Source organism: Nannobrachium achirus (genome assembly GCF_963921795.1).
Source record: "Nannobrachium achirus genome assembly, chromosome: 7".
In the NCBI taxonomy this organism is placed as follows: Eukaryota; Metazoa; Chordata; class Actinopteri; order Myctophiformes; family Myctophidae; genus Nannobrachium; species Nannobrachium achirus.
The window spans coordinates 10,240,444-10,264,255 of record NC_137816.1 but is presented as its reverse complement, the minus strand read 5'-3'; the positions used below and the strand labels follow the sequence as shown (position 1 = coordinate 10,264,255).

General features: G+C 41.8%; 1 protein-coding gene across 1 annotated transcript; it reads left to right on the top strand.

The window, feature by feature from the left end:
• The first annotated feature begins 9,364 nt into the window (after positions 1-9,364).
• got2b (glutamic-oxaloacetic transaminase 2b, mitochondrial) lies at positions 9,365-23,728 on the top strand. The gene is made up of 10 exons (XM_080729439.1): positions 9,365-9,504; positions 13,204-13,360; positions 14,028-14,156; positions 14,430-14,489; positions 14,579-14,740; positions 14,862-14,966; positions 15,641-15,791; positions 16,410-16,575; positions 17,229-17,379; positions 22,496-23,728. Exons 1-10 carry the CDS (start codon positions 9,422-9,424, stop codon positions 22,616-22,618), a joined length of 1,287 nt encoding a protein of 428 aa, XP_080585565.1. The 5' UTR covers positions 9,365-9,421; the 3' UTR covers positions 22,619-23,728.
• Positions 23,729-23,812: the final 84 nt, after the last annotated feature.

Here is a 23,812-nt window from a genome sequence, read left to right as displayed (position 1 = left end):
CTTTCTGAGTCTGCGCTTGTCTTGTGCAGCATGGCAGAGGTCCTCATTGTACAGTGCAGCACCCTCACCGACAATGTGTCTCCAGGTCGCCATGTCTTCCCAAGCGCACAGCCGCACACACACACACAGTCACTCACTCACGCACGCACGCACGCACGCACGCACGCACGCACGCACACACACACACACACACACACACACACACACACACACACACACACACACACACACACACACACACAAAACTGTCCATAGATTTCAACATCCATATCCATAGATGCTGCAACACATTAATAAGAGGTAGCCTATAGTGTATATATTTTTCACATTCAACTCTTGGGAATCAAGTTTCTGGGAGGATTTAAAAGGATACACTAAACGTTTTGAGATAGAGCAGTGGTTTTATATGTGCACATGTCACACAAGTGTCGGACGGCTATAATACTTGATAAAGGAACACTCCTAAGCTTCTCAGGAATTCACTCTATAGTGTGAGCGAGAAAAGGATATAATGTGACAAATCCTTGATGGGTTTTGGAACACCCGCCTCTTTCAAAATGGTGTCAAAAAGATAGCACTCATCGTACAGTATTTACACATTGTTAATTGTTTCTGTCTGTAATCCATTTATTCTGCTGATAAATAATTTGCAGAAGTTGCACAAAATGTGTGAGTATGATGGAAGTTTGGACACATGGGCAAAGGGCAGACTTTGGGGATTCCTTCCAACCGCAGACTCAACTCATTAAGAGTTGCACAGATCTCCACCAGAACGCAGGCCTTCATCTCTCCATTTTTCTATGACTGGGGCATATGATGACAATGTTTTGGGGTTGTGTGTGTGTGTGTGTGTGTGTGTGTGTGTGTGTGTGTGTGTGTGTGTGTGTGTGTGTGTGTGTGTGTGTGTGTGTGTGTGTGTGTGTGTGTGTGTGTGTGTGTGTGTGTAAAATGGGAGGAAAAATGACTATTATTACATCATTACGTTGACTGACAGTAGACAGTATATTTGGAGACAAATCCTTTTGATATTTAACACATTTTGTGTTCCTTTCTGGCTTGCGGTTGCTGCCTGCACCCAACAATAGTGATGGTCTACTGGGAAATCAAAAGCATCAGCTAACACAGGAGGGCTGCTTGAACCATCCCTAAAACACCCTGCCAACCTCCACACATCATATAGATTAATCTCTGGCCAACCTCCACACATCATAGATTAATCTCTCTCCCGGCTCTCAAGCTATTGGAGTAAACTTCCCCCTTTCAGTCAGTCAGACTCTCATCCTATTTTCTGTGACAGTCTGAAAACTCACTTCTGGGGTGCAGCCCACCCTCTAGCAGCACTTCTTTCTTGTAGCCTCCATTCTAGTCATCTTTTGATATAGGCCTAGGCTATGCTAGTTACAGATAGTATGTTGTTACTTGTTCTCATGTTTTGTGTTACTTATTTGTTTTCACTAATATTAATTAGATAGCATATTGTTTTAGACAGACGTTAGATTTCATTTTTAGCTGGTATACTTGATTTCTTTGAAGCCCTACATTGTCCTCTTTGCACTCTACTTATAAGACGGTTTACCAAACAATTCTTTGTTGACTTTAGGTTCATGCTTACTCTGATTTGCCTCTCTCTGGATAAGAGTGTCAGCTAAACAATGGCTAAATGTTTAATTGAAAAGTAGTGTGGCATGTTGTCAACTCTAAGACAAACATGCTGTTACAATAGCCTAATGCATGTCAATATGTGAGCCAAGCTTCAATATCAGTAAGGTCCCATAGAGCAGTCCCATAATGCATATAAGAATGTACCCATTTGTCGTTTGCACTTCCAACATTTATTGTCTTGGGTTAAACCCATTCTAAACAATCTCATGGGTTTAAAATAATATCTATGTACAACAAGTGAATAAACATACTGTACTTCTAGCATCTCTTGTGGCCCAACCCACATTTGAAATCACATTCTGCCATACAATTTCAGTTATCTCACAGCCAAGGTCTTTTTGCCATATTAGTCTTACGTTTTCACACATTCTATGAGTATTTGACATTTCCCTATAGAGTATTGATGCAGATTGTTGGATATAAGGAGAATTTAAAAACTTTTGGACCCTATTCTCTCCCATTTCTCTTTCCAGTCCAAAAGCAGATCCCATGCTGCTCCTCAGCTGTACATTTCCCCAAAATCCCCTTTATCACTTTCACTTAAATTGAATTTAAAATGCTATAGGCCTACCATAGAATTCCATATTTGGGAGGGCCAATCAAATCCATCACACTCTCTTGGGGCAAAAAGCTCATTACATTATTGTAATGAGCTCCGAGTTACTAGATACCCCTTCACCTATTAGGGGACCCCCCGACGCCGTCCGGAACCCTCCTCAGGTCCTAAGCCCAAGAAGTTACCAGATCTTTTTTAACACTAACACTACACTACACCTTTAAGTTCACAAACAATTTCTCATTTGTGTAAACCCATTAAGTGTATTAAGTTCACAAACAGTTTCCCATTTGTGTAAACCTATGTAGGTGTACTAAGTTCACAAATAGTTTCCCATTTGTGTAAACCTATGTAAGTTCACAAACAGGTTTAATAACCTTCCTTGTTTGTGTAAACCTACTATTACACATATACATATACATATTTACATATTTACATTACATATACTTATTTAACACTAACATAAATACACTTCTCTGAATGAAAGCTGAGCTATCAATGAGACCCTCTTTAACTGGTGAATATTATTACTTTCTACAGCGACTATTTATTTTAGAGACCAAGATATGCACCTTACTTTAGAAATGTAGACCTTAGGTCTGAATGGAGAATGCAAACCACAAAGACCATGTAAAGTATGAGTCTGACACCTAGCTCTCACCAGGGGCTCGGGAGCGACGCCGCTTGACTTATTAGTACAAACCGTCCAGTGTGAACATCAGTTCATCCGGTTTAAGGGGTTTGGAGATTTGTACTTTTATTCTGCCAAGCTCGCCCACCAACTCAGCACGCGCTGAGTTGGCTTCTGAGAAGGTGAAAAGACTTTTACCTAAGAAAACACTCTTGTTGATTCTTACCAAAAGCCTCACTCAGTCCCACAGCCAGGAGATGATTCGAGTGCCTGAAGGTGTTCAAAACCTTCCTCCCATAAGTGCAGCCTTCCCCGTAGGGAAGGAGAGAAAGTCAGACCTTAAAAAGTTGTAAACTCTTAAAAAATGAGTTCAGACAGACACCAGATAAAAGTGAATAATAAAAAGCTTTACTGGTAAAAACAGTTACAAAATATAAAACCACCAATACAGTAATTGGCAATGAAATAATGAAGAAGTACAATATAAGTACTTGACTAAAAACAGAGAATCTAACAGAGTCAAAGTCTCTCTAAGTATTAGAACAAGAAGTGGTGCAAAGTCCAAAAATTGCACTAAGTACAAAAGGGTAGGCTTCCTTCCAGCCCCCGAAGGGGCCGGAGATACCTGCAACACTCCTCACACTCTTCAAATCCTCAAGAACAACTAACTGGAGACACGAAGCAGCCTCCTTTATACAGTAGTCCGTTGCAGTCACAGTGACGTGATTTACACACAGAACATATTTTAGCACACACACGTTGTCACGCGCCTGTGCACGTACATGCCCTAACACGCACATCTTTGCAAAATCAGACAGTCAAGGTCAGGCTAGGACTCCCCTATTCATGCGAGACTGGGGAGTGTCCGCTCTTGCATCAGAAGTCTTCTGGGAAACCTGCTCCTCCCTAGTATGTCATATCTCATGTTGACGGATTGGAGATAACAACACGGACCAAATGCTAGGGAATCTCCCAGCTCCTCAGTCCAAGATTTGTGTTCCCAGACAGAGAAAAGATAACAGCTCGTTAGCGTGGCCAGCTGCATTTGATGAGTCATCTCCAGTCCAAGGCCGTCTTATCGAGCTGCACACACACAGGGCAGCCGTGTGCAAAAAGCAGGTCTCTCTCTCTCTATTCAGCAGACACAGCGCACAGGGTTCCAAAAGACAGGGTGCCATACACCTGGGGTCACAGGCGGGACCCCTAACACCCCCTCTGGCACCCTGGATCCTCTCATCCGCAGCCACCACGGAGTCAGGTGGGTAGAGTGAAGTGTCTCGGGCGATCTTCCGAATCCCCAGTTGGGGCTCAGCCAACTTCCCTCAGATCCAAAGACAGCCCCCAGACAGCCGAAACGGTTCTGGCCAGCCGCCTGTGTCTCGACGGTAGCCCACACCATGCCGTGCTGGGAACGCACCTGTTCCTCCGTGACTTTAAAGATGGACACACAGGCGGGGTTGATGGAGCGCAAGTTGTCTCCGACCAGGCGTGTGAGGATCACAGACGTCTTGATGGAAGCGGCTTTCATCACCCAGTAGTCATCCCAGGGGGGCATCATGAACGGCTCCCTCCGGGGCAGGTGTCCTCTTCGGATACCCACGATCTCCTCCCAATTCTGGGGGAACTTAAGATCATCATCTCCGAGTTTATGGCCATTGGTGCCATAAACTGCAGTCTTGGCATATTAGAGTCCTCATCGTCAGACAGAGACTCTAATGCAGGCATGATTGCTAACTCCCAGACCCCATCAGAGGGTTTAGGAAGCTCAACAGGCTCATCCATAGGTGCCGGAGTGACAGAGCCACTCCGGTTCTCCACCGGCGGGTCCTCAGCGAGCAAGCCAGGCTCCGCAGGGTCCGTACCGAAAAGGACGTCATCTTCCATGGCCCCCCGGCAAATGATCTGGTCGTGTTTCTCCTCTATGCAGTACACACAGTGCATATGGTTTAAAAGGACAGGGGGCCATATTATTGGGGTCACAGGCAGGACCCCTAACACCCCCTCTGGCATTTGCATTCGGCCAGGGCAATGCCCAACCATGAGCAAGAACATCTGACCACAGCTTCAGCGGTCATAACAGGATAGGCTGCCAGGACGATGCACAGTCCATACAGGACGTAGCACCCCGGGCAAACCAATGCTCGACATTCCCTGGGTCCCCCCTTGGGCCCAAAGGCACTCTGGCACTCTTTCCAACTCCACTGTCCCCAGGGGGCGGGGACTGTCCTGGCGCTACACAGATCAACACTTCATGTCTGGCACACTCCAAGGCAAAGGGCATCTCCTTACGAGAACCAACAGTTACCTGCCCCATGCCTGGCGCAACCTCTCCATTCCTAACTAGGGGTTTACAACCCGAAGCTTCGGCCATTTCTCAGTGCTCACCTGGTCTTGCGAACTTGGTCAATATGTACTATTACCGAGTTCTCCAACCTAAGCTGAGCCGATGTGGGCTCGCCCGCGAGTCCATGCCCAAATAACTAAGGTTGGTCGCAAAGTCGTTATAATATTATTAGATGTTCTCAACTGCTATTTTATCAGTTCCTGATGGAGTTGTTTTTACCGAACTGGCCGTCTGCAGCGCTTACAGACCTCCACTTCACTCTGTTCAAAATCTCCGACGCTCTGGGGAGTTTTGTGAATAAAAAACACTTAAGCCTTGATAATATTAACTATCCTTTACTTCTGTAGTAAATAACTATATTCCAAGGGTCTCTCGGCTATTCTTTATGTGGCAGTGGACACGAATTTAATTAATCGATTATGCCTATAATTAATCAATTACTAATCAATAATCAATCGAATCCACCCAGGGACGCCATGTAATGAGCTCCGAGTTACTAGATACCCCTTCACCTATTAGGGGACCCCCCGACGCCGTCCGGAACCCTCCTCAGGTCCTAAGCCCAAGAAGTTACCAGATCTTTTTTAACACTAACACTACACTACACCTTTAAGTTCACAAACAATTTCTCATTTGTGTAAACCCATTAAGTGTATTAAGTTCACAAACAGTTTCCCATTTGTGTAAACCTATGTAGGTGTACTAAGTTCACAAATAGTTTCCCATTTGTGTAAACCTATGTAAGTTCACAAACAGGTTTAATAACCTTCCTTGTTTGTGTAAACCTACTATTACACATATACATATACATATTTACATATTTACATTACATATACTTATTTAACACTAACATAAATACACTTCTCTGAATGAAAGCTGAGCTATCAATGAGACCCTCTTTAACTGGTGAATATTATTACTTTCTACAGCGACTATTTATTTTAGAGACCAAGATATGCACCTTACTTTAGAAATGTAGACCTTAGGTCTGAATGGAGAATGCAAACCACAAAGACCATGTAAAGTATGAGTCTGACACCTAGCTCTCACCAGGGGCTCGGGAGCGACGCCGCTTGACTTATTAGTACAAACCGTCCAGTGTGAACATCAGTTCATCCGGTTTAAGGGGTTTGGAGATTTGTACTTTTATTCTGCCAAGCTCGCCCACCAACTCAGCACGCGCTGAGTTGGCTTCTGAGAAGGTGAAAAGACTTTTACCTAAGAAAACACTCTTGTTGATTCTTACCAAAAGCCTCACTCAGTCCCACAGCCAGGAGATGATTCGAGTGCCTGAAGGTGTTCAAAACCTTCCTCCCATAAGTGCAGCCTTCCCCGTAGGGAAGGAGAGAAAGTCAGACCTTAAAAAGTTGTAAACTCTTAAAAAATGAGTTCAGACAGACACCAGATAAAAGTGAATAATAAAAAGCTTTACTGGTAAAAACAGTTACAAAATATAAAACCACCAATACAGTAATTGGCAATGAAATAATGAAGAAGTACAATATAAGTACTTGACTAAAAACAGAGAATCTAACAGAGTCAAAGTCTCTCTAAGTATTAGAACAAGAAGTGGTGCAAAGTCCAAAAATTGCACTAAGTACAAAAGGGTAGGCTTCCTTCCAGCCCCCGAAGGGGCCGGAGATACCTGCAACACTCCTCACACTCTTCAAATCCTCAAGAACAACTAACTGGAGACACGAAGCAGCCTCCTTTATACAGTAGTCCGTTGCAGTCACAGTGACGTGATTTACACACAGAACATATTTTAGCACACACACGTTGTCACGCGCCTGTGCACGTACATGCCCTAACACGCACATCTTTGCAAAATCAGACAGTCAAGGTCAGGCTAGGACTCCCCTATTCATGCGAGACTGGGGAGTGTCCGCTCTTGCATCAGAAGTCTTCTGGGAAACCTGCTCCTCCCTAGTATGTCATATCTCATGTTGACGGATTGGAGATAACAACACGGACCAAATGCTAGGGAATCTCCCAGCTCCTCAGTCCAAGATTTGTGTTCCCAGACAGAGAAAAGATAACAGCTCGTTAGCGTGGCCAGCTGCATTTGATGAGTCATCTCCAGTCCAAGGCCGTCTTATCGAGCTGCACACACACAGGGCAGCCGTGTGCAAAAAGCAGGTCTCTCTCTCTCTATTCAGCAGACACAGCGCACAGGGTTCCAAAAGACAGGGTGCCATACACCTGGGGTCACAGGCGGGACCCCTAACAATTATATACTGTATTATCATAATCTGTAAAGTGTAATAGTCAATTCCTTGCGTCACTTCCCTTAAGATATTTTGTGTACAGGTGCACCCTTTATATAAAATAATGCTAACATAAATGGCTGATGATCATAGAGATTGACATTAAATACATTCTCTGACCCTATAAAAGAATAATGACATACTGTAGTCTACTGTGCATGCACACGTTATGTCACTTTATTCTTGTGCCAGTGCATATTCTTTCTTGTAGTTAAACTTCCAGTGTAAGTTATTGATATTTGGAAAATGTTTCATGAACCTGTTCTATCCTATGAGGTTCCTCCACATCCCCCCAAGGAGCAGAATGAGAACACACTGCAAAAATATATGAGTAAACCACTACCCTGCCCACAGAGCAATTATAGGGCCACAGTATCAGTGACAGCATGCGAGAAATAAAGGGCAAGAAACAACCAGAGCTTCTTAACAACATGCCATCAAATCAACTCTGTTATGAAAGGTTGGGGTGAGTTAATGAATATACCTGTACAGTATAGATTGTAGACTATGTTTGTGTGTTTTGGATGTTTTTTGTGCAAGTGGCAGACCTCCTTAATGTAGATGAGAACTGTTAGTATTGGAGAAAATGAAAACAAATCACTGAGATCAATGAGAAAAAGCCAAGCATGACAATGGTATAAATGAGGCTTCATTGTCATCAATTCATAATCATGTCAGCATAATTGCATTATCTATCTTTTGATGCCATACAGTTGTCAGCGGCGCAACTTAATACAGTTAGTCATGTTAAAGATTGCCATCATGAATAAACATGTACAGTTGTCATTTGTGATAGAATCATCAGGATGACTCATGACTTGAGTCATACTGCCATTGCCTCTCAATAAAGCTTGTATATATTTGAAACAATGATATATTATGGCATGTGTACAAATGTAAAATAATGTATGTTGTGTTAAATTGAATAAATACCTTTGCAAAGTGGGCCCAATGGAAAATCAGCACTATTATGTGGGCCCAGTGCAAATCTGTATGTATGTCTTAATTATTTTATAATAAATGTACTGACCAGGTTATTCAAAGGTAGTCCACCTAACTACTTCTCCTAAAGTGAGTGACATATCCCTTTAGCCTGACTGTACCTTGTGCTGTTTGCATTTCTGATTGATATTCAACCTATTTAGGTGTGAATTGAGATGAGGCACTCAACTGAACTGATGGCACTCAACTGACTGAGTGTAGCCTGCAGCAGCTGGCTACAGCTCAACTCAGATCACAGCGTCCTGTTGTAACATGTCGCTCTCAAGTGGACAAACGTGGAACTACAATTCTTGTGGATGAGTAAAATCGTTGAGATACTCCTACACTACAGCAAGCCAAACCCAAATGCTCAGCAGTTCAGAACAGCTGTACATTTTAAAAGTGGAGACCGGTGATGTAATGTTGAGCCATGAAATTAAGATTCCAAAATCATACTTTTATTCTTTACCTTTTCACATGTTGGGGAAAAATAGCCAATTTCACTTTGAGGTTTCAGATTGGATTGGATACGTATGATGGGCCTGCCCTGGTATTGCTACTTGGGCATCTTTGGTTTGGTTTGGTATTGATTGATTGCATACTTTATTAGCAGGTCTCATAGGAAAAGCACAAGACAGTTCAGAAACTTCAGATAAAAGCGAATAGGATTTAAACCCAAGAAAGCACTATGGCTTGTTTACATTATGGACCTTAATGTGTACTAAATTCATTCATAGAGACCGCGTTACTACACACAGGACCTCTGGACTCCTGTCGAGAGGACCACAACGGAGAGGACTTATTTGTGTTATCCTTTTAGCACCATCATCAGCCAATACGTCATATTGTAGTCACACGTTTTGCCTTGACGCACACACCACCACGTGACCAGAGCGTACGTGCTACTTTAGTACATGCCCTCTGCATCTCCGACCGTCCACTCTCTGCCAGACTGTCTGTGACCGAGCACTGCTTGCAACATGGCCCTCCTCAAGTCCAGCAAGGTGATCTTTTGCGTCGGGAACATCTCCCCGTGCCTGGGAGCTCTGTCCACCCGCAACAGGTACCGTCGCACTATCAGTTCTAAGATAACAGATTTGTCCTTCCTTGGGCGTTTGTCTGTTGGTTCATGAAAGTAGCAGATCTATACGCTCACATTGTGAGCTTGTAGATCGGCTACTTTCATGTCGTGTTGATCGGGCAGGCAGGTGTGCTTGTCGGTGTTCACACTGCTACAAACAAGCCCCGGATTTGTAATGTGTTCGCCGCGCCGAAAATAGCCGATATACAAGCTCACAGCGCGTCGCGTCCGGGATGCGGTGTGAGCTTGTAGATCTGCTCAGCACTCTAGCTAATGGTTAGCTGGTTAGGTATAGCTCCTGTTTGGAGAGCTGTCAGCTAAACCAGTTTCCACCGAGGCTGAGCCTTCTCTGGTATGGGTTCACCTCGGCTCGGTTATAACCACGTAGCTAGCTAATACAGATAGCGGTCAAATGGACACACACACAACAGGCCAACACTTTCAGTTGTATGTATAGCTCTATTGTTGAGCAAGTGGCACCGGGTCCGAATAGTGCTCCTTCACACGTTGTCTCGTCTGACATTACTTTTAATCTATCTAAATTGGTGTGTTCAACCCAACCAAGTGATTTGGACCGATTTCCTGGGGTATGTCAGGGTCGCAATCGCGCGTTCGAGGTTTGATCCAAGCGACGCCCCGTAGTTGGTGAATTCGCACCATATTATTGGTTATCGTGATCTGGCCTTTCCTCGTTGATTGGCTCCGTTCAGACCGGAGGACAGTCGTCTGCTCGCTGCGTGTGTCATCACTGCTCTGCTCTGCTCGGTGTCCTTTCACGCTGTCGTTGGAGGGCAAATACTTGAGAGAGCGGTTTACTACTTTTAAATGTCAAAATGGACCCATTTGTATACTGCTGGAGTTAACAGCCTTGTGTGGGTCAATTTAGACCACGTAAAGGAACCCACAGAGTCCATTGAATCCACTTTGAGAACTACTGGTTTACTGCAGTTATTTCCTCAGTAATATTTGTGCACATCATGTCAGACATAATATGCACATCATGTCCTGCCCTGCTGTGCGTGAAGTTGTCTAATATCAAAATTAGTCTGCCCAATGCCTCTGCAACTTGGCGTTTAGCTTTCAAAGTCAGGGTTTTACACTTTTACCTTTTGTGGTCTACTTGGTTGGTACAAACATTTTTCTTTGAAATCTTTATTAAAATTACAATAAATGATCTTAAGTTCTTTGACCAAAATCAACAGTAGGCCTCACTACTGCCCATTCCAATTAAGTAGGGCCATTGAACCCTGGCACTGGGACCCTTGATGTCAGTGTCTGTTTGTTCAGATGTTCAAAGGTTTTGTGTGCAAAACATACTCAGAAATACTCCTACTCCTGCAATAACAAAAGTTTTCTGTACTCAACATTGAGTATAACTCTTCAAGTTGAAAGATGAGGCTGTGTTTGGTATTTCTTTTGAATTGACTATATATATTGTTTCCCCTCTTTTTGTTATGTTACAAAATACCCTTTACAATTCATTAGGCTAGCTAGCCATAGACAAAATACATTTCCCTAAAGGCAAGTAGCTGTAGACAAAACACATTCCGTATGGAGCAGTGTATGTCCAACTCAGTGTTGCAACTGAAACCATATCAGTACCTGAAATAAAAACTGATATTTTGGATAAAATGCTCTTTTAGACTGTCAGCCATTGTCTTCTCACTCAGTTTAATGGTTCAAGCTACTTTAAGAGATTATTCTTAAAGATTATTCACAAAAATAATAGATTGCCTTATTCATTATCAGTCTGGTTGTCCGTGCCTCTTGCACTACAAGATATTTAGGTCTAATTTTAGCTCCAAGCTTCAGTGAGAGTGGATGAAATGAAACCTGAGATTTTGAGTCATTCTACATTCAACATGTGTCTAAATCTATCAAGAAAAGTGTGTGTGTGAGACATGATTTGATCATTAGCGAAAGGAAAGGGAAGTGTGGAACTGTCAGTTATTGGTTTCAGTGTAGAAGAAATGCATTGTTGTAGATGCACAAAACAAAACGTTTCATGATTGTGCATTTCCATTTAATGCTATTTTAAAACAAAATAAACTGTCTTTATAGAAGACTTTGATGATGCTGTGATCAAAAATGTCTCTGCAACAGGTGCTGACATTGTAGGTGACATTGAACAAAACTGGAAAATATTCTAAGTTCCATGCATGAAACATTCAGACTGACACATGCATTAAACACTCAGACTGAGCATTGTATCTTGCCAACAATTTATGTACATTGGCTGAAACATTGGCTGTACACAAGATGAAAATGTCCAAGCCTGTTAACTCTAATCCACTAGTACAACTAGGGCCACTGTATTGTGGAAGATTAGCTTAATGTGTGCCCTTAGCCTGGTGTCATGTGAAAGAGGTTACTATGAGATTTGATGTGTAACTTTAAACATGTAGGATTTTAATGCTTATTAACCCCCCCCCCCCCCCCAACCAGGTAACATAGTGGTTTGAAAACCATCTGAAAGTTCACTTTGATCCCTATCACAGACAATATGTCCATAAAGAGCTTACTGCTAAATACCCTGAATAATTCTCTGGAAGTAAATATAACATTTAAGCCTTATTGAAATTGAGTTTAACTCCACATTAGACTCATTGTAAAGTAAACAAATGTCTCTGTATCTCATGACTGATATTTCCCTTCTAATGAATGTGTCAACCTTCTTTTTTTTTATTAGTTATTTAATAGTTAAACATTCAAGTTCACGTATCGTTATCGGCCCGCTTCCAAGTTCCAACTCTCTCTCACATCACAGCCTGGTATAATTTTCCAGATCTTCTTCTATATATTGTCTCAAATGGATAGGGGAACAATTCCATGACCAAAAATGAAAAATCCTTGACCTCAGACAACTTCAATGTTATTTTCTGCAGGTATGCAGAAAAGAAGTTGCACAATGATACGCATTCTTGATTTCAACACTAAACTGCCTTGAGTCGAATTCCTGCATTTGTAAAGGAAAGCCACAGCATCAAATATTAACATGAGAAATAACTAATCGAAAAATATAAAGGTCAAAACATTCACTTGGAGGACAATGTCAATCATCCTCATTTAGCAGACGCTTAATCCAGAGTGACTTACAATAAGCAAGGACAGCCCATGGTGATAATACATCAATTCATCAACATAAATACATCAAATGCATAAATAGCAATAAAAGAAAATGGACCAAGAAAGAACCTATTCATAATCTGTACATCGAAGCGATAGGATGTCAAGTCGAAAATGGCTTGACATCGGTCTAAGTAAATATAGGGCTATGGTCATATATTTAATATTGAAGCAAGCAACCTAAAAAAGGTCTGGGGTGCACACAGACGCCAGAGTAGATGTGAAAATAATGCCAGAAATGTCATAAAGTGAAATTTCCCTCAAGTGCAATCAGTGTTCGAGATGAGCTGTGTATAATGTAGATTGCTAGAACTAACCCTAACCATTTCAAGTGAATTGGAACTAGTTTTCTCCTTAACATGCTTTTCCTATTTTTGGTGTTTCTGGTTTAAAGAGAGTTTATTTATAGTGTAGTGCACACTATTTACATCTCACTCCTCACCCTGCCTCATCACCCATGACCCACCTTTGACCCTCCTATGATCTCTTCCACACTAGATCTCTATATCCTATATGTTTAGTATTCTCCCATTCACTTATTGGGCTTCCTTGCAGCTCATGGTGGGGTGGAGTGCCAATGGGCCCCCCAGATCCCATCCTGGGAGTGACTGAGGCATTCAAGAGGGACACCAACCCCAAGAAGATGAACTTGGGTGTGGGGGCATACAGAGATGACAAGGGCAAGCCCTTTGTGCTCAGCTGTGTCCGCAAGGTAAAATTTTCTCTCTATCCCCAAAGTCTAACCCCCACCACCCCATGACGTACAATGGGGAAGATATGGGGGTGCCTAGCGTTGTTCCGACGTCCCATTAGTCCGACAGTACCTAACCCTAACCCTTTAGGCATAGTTTTTAACCTCAGTAAAACTATGCCTAAACCTAACCTTAACCATAACCCTAACCTTAGTAAAACTATGCCTAAACTTCACCATAACCCTAACCACCGTCGGACTAATATCGGCCAAGATGGGGTCAATATCCATAGTTGTTTCTAAGTTTAAACGGATCAATATATTCTACTATTATGCAATATAAGATGGTATATATGTTCAAGATTTGTGATTAATTTCAGAAAACACTGACTGTGGTAGAAGGCTTATCTTTTCACAAGGTTTAACATGGGTTATAGGGGTGTAGCACGTCTGTATGTTTCTCATTGGTGCATTCTTGCACTGTCATCCTGAGCTCAGCTGCTATAGCAGTGGAACATCAGGAGTCTGAGGCACACGTGTTTGTAATTAGGGGCCATTTTTAGTTTTACTTCACACTCACAGTACAGTTGTTTTAGGCTTGTAGCAATTACACAGCAAAATAAGCTATTGTGTATTCAAAAGGAATCAACATATTTCTGTCACCTTGCATTTTTAATTTCCCTTATAGGCAGAGGCTCTGATTGCAGCTAAGCAGATGGATAAGGAGTACCTTGGGATTGGCGGTCTGGCAGAATTTTCCAAAGCATGTGCCCAGCTTGCTCTTGGAGATGATAATGAGGTCTTGAAGAGTGGCAGAGTAAGTTGTTTGTTTTAGCTGCTTAACTCATGATTATTCTCAGTATGAGTTTTTGCCATTCCTATGTGCATGTCATTTTAGGCAACAAAATAAAACATTTAAAAAATAGCTGCTCTACAAGTTCAATCGGGACACATTGTGGGCTTGTAGATTGGCTATTTTTGCTATCGTCGTACGACAAAGTATATAGGGCTTGACATGAGTGGTTAAAGCCAAGCTACCGGTTAAAGCCAAGCTACCGGTACTAAAGTAATCTTTCTCTTCCATGTTCAGAACATCACTGTCCAGACCATCTCAGGAACCGGATCTCTTCGCATCGGAGCCAACTTCCTGGTTCGGACCTTTTTTTGGGGTGGTACATCTTTATTAATGCAGGTTGAGGTTTGGGTGGATTAGTCATTAAATCTTTTCCCTTGTTACAGTCTCGTCACCATGCCGGGCCTCGTGATGTGTACCTGCCCAAGCCTTCCTGGGGTAACCACACACCCATCTTCAGGGACGCTGGCATGCAGCTCAAAGCATACAGATATTACGATCCTGCCACCTGTGGCTTTGACTTCAAAGGGGCACTTGAGGATATTTCGGTTAGTGAAGAGACCGGGATAGTTCAGTTCAGGGGGGTTAAGAAGAATTATTTGAGAAGATTAATAGTAGATTGAGGTGGTGACCTGCGTGATTGAAGCATTCGTTCGTTTTATTCCACAGCAAATCCCAGAAAAGAGTGTGATCCTGCTGCATGCGTGTGCTCACAACCCTACTGGTGTGGACCCCAGGCCAGAACAATGGAAGGAGCTCTCTGACCTGATTAAGGTGAGAATGCACTCACTCTCACAGTGGTAAAGTAACTGAGTATATTTACTTAAGTGAATAAGTATAATACTTTTTTTTACTTGAGTATTTCCAATTTCCAATACCTTTACTTCTACTCTACTATTTCAGATCCAAATATCGTACTATTACTCCACTACATTGATTTGAAAACTTTAGTTAATAGGTAGATTGTGATTATTATTATTAATACAAAACATATACCGGTATCAACCATTTCAGCCCTATATACATTTCAGCCTTTTGAAAATAGCCGATCTACAAGTTCACAATGTGTCGCAATGCAACGCATTGTGAGCTTGTTGATCGTCTATTTTCAAAAGATTGTTATACATTTCAAAACTTTAAAAGGGAAATTCTGCATAATGAGTACTTTCTACTTTTGGTACTTTAAGTACACTTTGATACCAATACTTTTGTACTTTTACTCAAGTACATTTTTAATTCCAGACTTAAACTTGTAACAGAGTATTTCTATATTGCAATATTGATACTTTTACTGAAGTAAAACATTTGAGTACTTTTTCCACCACTGCACTCTCCTTAAACCTTTGTTGCTACACACAGTGCACATTGTCAAAACTGTAAAGACAGGACCTGGAGTACAACCACGATTAACCTTTGTGCAATTTCCTCACTTCACCCTTTTTCACTAGAAACGCGACCTGCTGGTGTTCTTTGACATGGCCTATCAAGGCTTTGCCAGTGGAGACATTGATAAAGATGCCTGGGCTGTACGTCACTTCATTGAACAGGGTCACAACGTCGTTCTCTCTCAGTCCTTTGCAAAGAATATGGGTCTCTACGGTCAGTACACTATAATGACATGTCATTCTTGCGATACAAATAATGGCTGCAATCATGGTTCTTTTTGTGGGTTGGCGCTGTGCATTGCTCAACAGTCAATGTAGGATTGTTCATAACATAATAACATAAAATCTTTCAGGTTGAACTTTTCAAAAGTATGTGAGAAGTTTGGAAATGTCATTATAGTTTCATAATCAGAAATGGTTCAGAAATGTTGGGGCTTACAGATGAATTGATTGGTCTTTAGGACTCTTAAGTTTGGATGGATACATTTGACCCTGCCACAGAAAATATATAAAATGCCATCAGATGGGACACATTTAGACACCTTGACCAGTGGATTTCGGGAGAATTATATTTTTGAGCTTTACTGCCACTTACTGGTTTGAATGATGAATTGAACATGTGTGCTACCATACCATTCTGAAGGTTCATTGTCATCAAGTAGATAAATCACTAAATGAAAGTTGTTAAAATGTGTTATGTAATAATAACTTGTGTACTGTATAACAGCGCTCATTTACATGCTAACATTAGCAAATACAGAATATTAAATGATTAGCTGAAATATACTTTGATTAGATCACAAGTTGTTTGACACTGTGTTTATGTAAACAGGTGAGCGTGTTGGAGGCTTCTCGGTTGTGTGTAATGATGCGGAGGAGGCTAAAAGGGTTGAGTCTCAACTTAAGATTCTTATCAGACCCATTTACTCAAATCCACCCATGAATGGTGCCAGAATCGCAGCAACAATTCTCAACACACCAGAACTGCGTGCATTGTGGTATGTCCTTAGAATTATTCTATTTATTTTGAATATATTTATATATATTTTGTATTACTATTCAGATGTGCATAGTCTTAAGCACATTAGATCTAGTTCATGTCATAACATTGTCTGAGTTACTACAATCATTTAGTCAGTTTACTATAGGGCATTAACGACTTGTGATTTTTCCAAGTCGACTCGACTCAGTAAAAAGTTGAGTTGAAGTCGACTTTATCGTTTGATGACGTCATCACATCACACACGACCCCCAAATTATTTTGGGGGGTCCCCAGATGATTAACTTAATGTGAAACATTGTTTTCTCACTCAACTGTAAACAAACCAACATAAAGTTTAAATGTATAGAGGGTATCTTCACATTTATAAAGTGCCAATTTAAGGACTTTTTAATACCTCTAAAATGGCAAACATTGTCCAAATTGTAAAATATATAGAAGCAGAAATTTTGAAAATAGCCGATGCGAGGCATTGTGAGCATGTAGATCAGCTATTTTCACAATAGAAAGTATTATTTAAAAAAAAATCAACTTCGACTTTCTCTGGTGGGACTTGTGTAATGAAGTCGACTGAGTCGTCTTGTCGACTTTTTCGTTAATGCCCTAGTTTACTACTGTGTTTTCTTTTTTTCTTTTCAAACACTTTCCCAGGTTGGAGGAGGTTCATGACATGGCCAATCGCATCATCAAGATGAGGGAAATGCTGGTGGCTGGCCTGACAAAGGAGGGCTCCAGCAAAAACTGGCAGCATGTTATCGATCAGATTGGCATGTTCTGCTTCACAGGCCTTAAACCTGAACAGGTACATGGATGCGTAAATTCTTTATTTACAGGGTGTGTCAACTTGAACAGTAGCGTCCCTATTTTGGGGCAAACATTTAGCTGAAATTGCAGATCTATAAGCTCGCTGTGCTGTGAGATTATAGATTGGCTATTTTCGGTGAAGAGAGATGGGGCCCTATTTTCGCCCATGCCTTACCTCTTATCCCTAAACTGCTTTGCCTTTTTTTACTATTTTGAAAACATGCTGAAAAAATCGTTGTGGAATGCAGCATTCACACACAATGCCAAAAGTTTGATATACCAGTATACTGGCAGCATTTCATTTTTATCTGTATATGTAATGCCCGGGTCTCCCACATGAAAGTCCAACATCTTAACCATCAAATCAAAGGGATAGCCTTGTGGACCGAGGGAGATACTAGACTTCTGATGCCATCAGGCTGAGGCAGTGAGTCACTCTTCTACACATAGTATATTCAACGTACTATTCTAAAATGGAACAATGTCATATTCTACAGCATTTTTAAACATTTTCTTTGAAAGCAAATCTAAAAGTAAGACTTCATCTGTGATGTTGTGATGCATGAAATGCACAATATATAATTTCTCGTGCACCCTGTGTATGATGTACAGTAATGGTAAAATGGCTGTGTGAAGAGTATTGATTGATTGAAGAGTTTATTAGCAGTTTGCAACAGACACAGTTTCACGACAGCACAAATCACGGGTACAAGGTCAACTAAAAGGAGATCCTAGTAAGCTTTACAGCTCATTTACACAGGAACCACTTTATGTATCTCATATAACATTGAAAGACAGACGGATAGAACATAGTACTTTACATAGGATAACATCAATTTCAAAAGCAGAAAAGGGATAACATCAATTAAAAAGCAGAAAAAGAGGAGAAAAAAGGGGGGTGGGGGGTGGAAGCTTAGTCTATTTACAAGTCTCGAGTAGCATCCGCCTGAAGGTGACTTTTCATACCAATTTTGAAGGAGGCTAGGGATTTGCACTCCTTTAAGGCTTGCGGAAGGGCGTTCCACATGTTGGTGGTGGGCACGTCCCGTTTTGCCGACGTAGCGTTAAGGCGAAGTAGCGATAAGGCGAAATACAAGTGTACCAACGCTTTTTTGCCTCGTTTCTTTTTCTTTGAGGAAGCCACCGATTTACACTCCCTAGCAAGTAGCAAACTTGTTCTAATAATGTGCAGTGCATGCAGTGTGCCTGCTTGTTACCCTTAATGTGAATATTAAGCCACACTGTGGCTTGTGAAAGTGTTTCATTTGTAGGCTACGTTGATTATTAAATAATAAGAATAATAACATACGCTGCTCTGCGCTGGATGTCTGACACAGTGACTCGCTCATTCATTCTGCAAGTTTCTACGCCTGGAAAATAGCAGATCGACAAGCTCACAACGCGTCGCGGATGCAAGGCGTTGTGAGCTTGTAGATCAGCCACTTTTGTCACGGAACACGACACGATGAAGAAGTATAAAAGCCAGGATTTACTTGAGTGATGTGATGTGTTGAACGGAAATGAATGGAAATTTGCATGTCGCCTTATCGGCACGGCAGAAAAGCGTGAATGGAAATTTGCATGTCGCCCTATCAGTACGGTAGGAGACCCCGTTCATACATTTGCCCCTGTTAGTCCACTTCGCCTTATCGCTACGTCGCCAAAACGGGATTTCACCGTGAGAATGAATTGGAGCCTTGTTTAGTGTTAAATCTATGTTGAACATGATTAGTGGAGCTGCCTCTGGTGTTGTGATCATGGACATCCTTGAGTATATCCACATCCAGGTGCTTGGCACAGTGTACAAAATACCACAACACATTTTCTCTCACTCACAAACACACACGCACACATGACCTGACCCAGATTTTACAAATGGCTTCTAAATCCTAACCGTTTTCTATATATACAGTTTAAATCTAAAATGACACGGATGCTTTCCCGGATGTAATGGATTAATAATGACTAATAATTGACTTTACAATGTATGGGCTACCTACCTACCTCAGTGATGTTAATAGGTTTTCAAAGTAATGGGTCCCGGGACCCACAGGTGGTCATTCGAATGAGTCCCAGAAAAAAATTATGGGTCCCCAATTTGGGTCCCCATTTTATTTATTTTTTGCATTGTGAGCTTTTAGATGGGCTATTTATATTTGCCTCTATCTTATATTATTTTACAATTAGGCTAATGTTTGGACATTTTTGATAGTATAGTTTTAGCTTGTTGATTACTTTGGTGCAATAATGGTCTTTTTTTTTCTTTTCTTGGGGTAATAAAAAGGTAACTTATAAGTACAATTTAAGGTACTTTTACTTTACTGGAGTATTTCCAATTTTCATTACTTTTACTTCTACTCCACTACATCTCAGAGGCAAATATTGTACTTATTCCACTACAATTATTTGAAAACTTTACTAGTTACTTTGAAAAGTATAGCCTACATAACCACTTCAGCCATGGCTATTTTCAAAGGATATTATTTGGTAACATGTGATACAGAATAATTGTGCAAAATGAGTACTTTTACTTTTAGTCCTAAAGTGTAGCCTATACTTTTACTCAAGTACATTTTGAATTCCGGACTTTAACTTGCAGTAGAAGATACTTTTACTTAAAGGGGTACTGTCACCTAAAGGGGTTGAGGGGCAGATTACACTGTGACATGAGTTTCTCTGAAAACTGTCTGAAACAGTCTGAAGCTCATGTCACAGTAATCTGTTCCTCGCCCCCCAACAACAGCTGACCAGTACAGTAAGTAGTCATACAGTCAGGCTATACAGACAATTAATTTGATTGGCTTATAATTGCGCATCCCCACAATGACATCATAAAAATATTAACTTGTTTTTTAAGATGATTCTTAAGTGACAGTAACCCTTTAGGTGACAGGCCCCCTTTAAGTAAAACATTTGAGTATACTTCTGTGTATGGAGAGACCACTCGACGTAATACTATGAGAAAGTGGAGCGCTCCGGAGAACGGCTGTTGTAAATCACAGATAACTAGAAGCAGTGCTCTTCCGAGCACAGGTCTCCACCAGGCCGTGCGTCCTGGTGGTGCTACTGTATAATAGGCCAATGTAAAAAGGGTGGCATATGTTCTTCACCTTAGATCTTTCATGGCAATCGGACGCTGCATGCATGATTTCGAGCATTGTGTTCCAAAAATGTGTTTTGCTAAAGTCTACCTGCTGGTGGCGCTATAACAGGACAATGTTAAAAAGGTAGCATTTGTTCCTTGACCTAGTGGGAATATGTGTGGCAAATGTCACGGTAATCGCAAGCTGCGTTGATGATTTGAGGCATTTTGTTCAAAAACGGAGCAATCCTGCAAACTTTGGAAGCTAATATTAGCCAATCAGGATGGAATGTGAAATATCAGACGGATCGGACTTGATCACATGACTATAGAGATACTGTGTACTGATTTGCATGATTTTTGGATAAAATCTCAAGGAGTAATATCCAAAAATGTGTTTTACATAAGTCGGCCCAAAGGTGGCGCTATAAAAGGCTGATGTGAAAAATGCAGGGCAAAGGTTTATCCTTAGCCTCTAGGGAGTGTGCTTACAAAGTTTGAAACTGATCGGTGGAGTTATAGGTAAAACCACAAATCGGGCTGTTATAGCGCCGCCCACCATGAGGCTGATTAAAAAAAATTAAGTGGCATTTCTTCCTCGGCCTAGTGGGAACGTGTCGATTTCATGATAATTGCACTTCGCGTTTGGGATTTGAGGCATTTTGTACCAAACGGCTCAATCCTACAAACTTTGGAAGCCAATCTTAGCCAATCAGGATGGAATATGCAAAATCGGACAGATCCGTGTCGATCGCATGACTGTGGAGATACTGCCTACCGATTTGTAGGATTTTTGGACAAAATCTGTAAGAGTAGTGCACAGAAATGTGTTTTGCGAACATCGGCCACTAGGTGGCGCTAGAAAAGGCCCATTTGAAAAATTTAGGGCAGAGGTTCTAGATTGGCATCCAGGGAGTGTGTGTGCTCACTTTGGCAGCGACCGGGCCAACGGCGACTGAGATTAGGTGCTCACAAACTGCGAGGACGGACGCACGCACGCACGGACGGACGGACGCACGCACGCACGGACGGACGGACGGACACACGGACGGAGGGGAAAACATACTCTCCCTCAGCCTTCGGCTGGTGGAGACAATTAGTTTCTCCGCTTTGAAAATCAGACGTCTTTTTATGACTTAATGAGTTTATGACCCTCTGCCAGCCTCACTGACTGTGCCTCAGAAGAGCAGCCACGGCAGTAGCTTTAGCATGTAGCTAAACGTAGCAGCATCACATCAGACATCAGAGTGACAGAGAGAGCACGTTCATGCTGCTGCAGTGCATAGTGCGGTGGCTCCGCTGCATGCAGAAAGAGACAGACAGACGGCAGGCAGTTTCTGGCGAGGATATTAATGAAACGAAATGCTGTTTGCGACACGTTCATTCCGCGGGGACCCTGACCACGACGCTGTTGTTTTGCCAGTGTAGAGACGTCACGTTTCTGCGCCGTCAGTTGCACACGTTCTGTGGGGGAACCCTTTTTGATGTATCACCTAACATGCTGTGCCACTATGGTCAGAGAGCGGCCCGGTGCTACGCTAAAACTCAGGCACCCATTGAATTCTGTGACCATCTACGGGCGCACAGAATGGCGTCGGTGGACGATAGAACGCACTGTTGTTAGTTCTATCGTCTGTTTTAAGACTTTCTACGCGGATTTCATTTGTGTAGGGTAAAGTAGCATGCCTTCACCCATGAATAATGGTGGCGTCTGTGGACTTTTTAAAATATATTTTTTTTCGCGACATGGTAAATTATTTTAACGTGGACTCCAATGGAGGCGATGCGTCCGTGGGACCCCAGGGCAATGACGTGAATGCGTCTCTAGGCAACGTGAATGCGTCAGACGTGGGACGCGCACGTAATGACGTCACTGCTACCTACAGAGCAGTTTTACTTCTTGGGCCTTTTTTGTAAACATGAGCAATTGAGCACTGTGTCACAATTGGGTTTGCAGAGTATGGCCATTCCATTGTCAAATACTGTATGTGCTGCTGACTTTGACTAACCATGACCTTAAATCTTGTTGTAGGTTGAGCGCCTGACGAAGGAGTTCTCTGTGTATATGACCAAGGATGGCAGGATCTCCATGGCTGGTGTCACTTCGGGCAACGTGGGATACTTGGCACAAGGAATCCATGCAGTCACCAAGTAGAGAGGATCACATGGGAGACGACATCAAAGCAACTAAAGTATATAAAAGAGGATCTCCGTGTGTCATTTTGTCTCTCTTTTCCTTTCATTCCATCATAGAAAAAGAGCTGGATGTTGGGGTTTGAGACATTTTATTGATTGGATTTCATCAGGAGTTCAACTTTGACCAGTGAGTCCCTAGCATTTAGGGTTATTGTTAAACAGTTTGTTTCTTTTTAGTTTCCAAATGCACATCTATCTGTGTTTTTTTTCTCTCTGGAGAGACAACTATGTCAGACATTGTAAAATCAACTTATACCCCACTGCTGACTGAAGAGCTGATATCTGACGACCTGAAGAATCTGCTTATTTATTATTTGGAACCAAATTATGTCTGCATTTTAGATTGTTCTACCCATAGCTTTATGTGTGCTGTGGGCCATTGTGATCCCACCACTGGGGTGATGTTAGTTTGTAAATTTGTTCTCGGACTGAATTTTGTTCTTCATGTATGTCTTTCGCCAGAGTTACGTTTTCCTCCTCGAAGCTGATGCTATTATTTTAAAATCTCATGGCACTTTATTGGAGATATGGCATTGTTTCAGTTTCAGTAGGTGAGCTTTGTTTGCTTATCAACCAACCAAGCACAATCAATCAATCTGGTTTCAGGAATCAACTAAAATGATGAGTGATGAGTGACTGGCCCATTGTCTCTTAATTATCGGATCCTTTGTTCTTGCCCTATCTTGTTTCCCTTGTATGCAGTATTTGTCCCGTAGGAATGTTTTGCATTTCGGTGTAGTTGGTTACTGTTACTGTAGTTGACAGACGGCGCTAAGTCAGTTCTCTTCAATGTCCCTTGCAACACAAGCACTAGTCATGAGACTTTTAACAAGGTTTAGAGATGGATGGTTTCTTTGCACGATTTCTAAACACCACTTTTTTTCATGCCCCAAGTCCAAACTTGATTTCTTTCCATATTAGAACATCGTACTTATCACCTACTCTGATATGAGGGGGAAATAAAAATGCATCGGGTTCTCATTTAAGGATGTCCCCATCCATAATAGTCGGTGAATAATGGCGCACTGGTCATGTACTTTACTCTGAACAAACAATAAATCAATTCTAGAAGAAACCCTATCCTGTTTTTTGTTTCGTCACGCTCGCTCTTTTAAACTAAAGACTTATGTAAACAAATGAGTGTTGCAATACT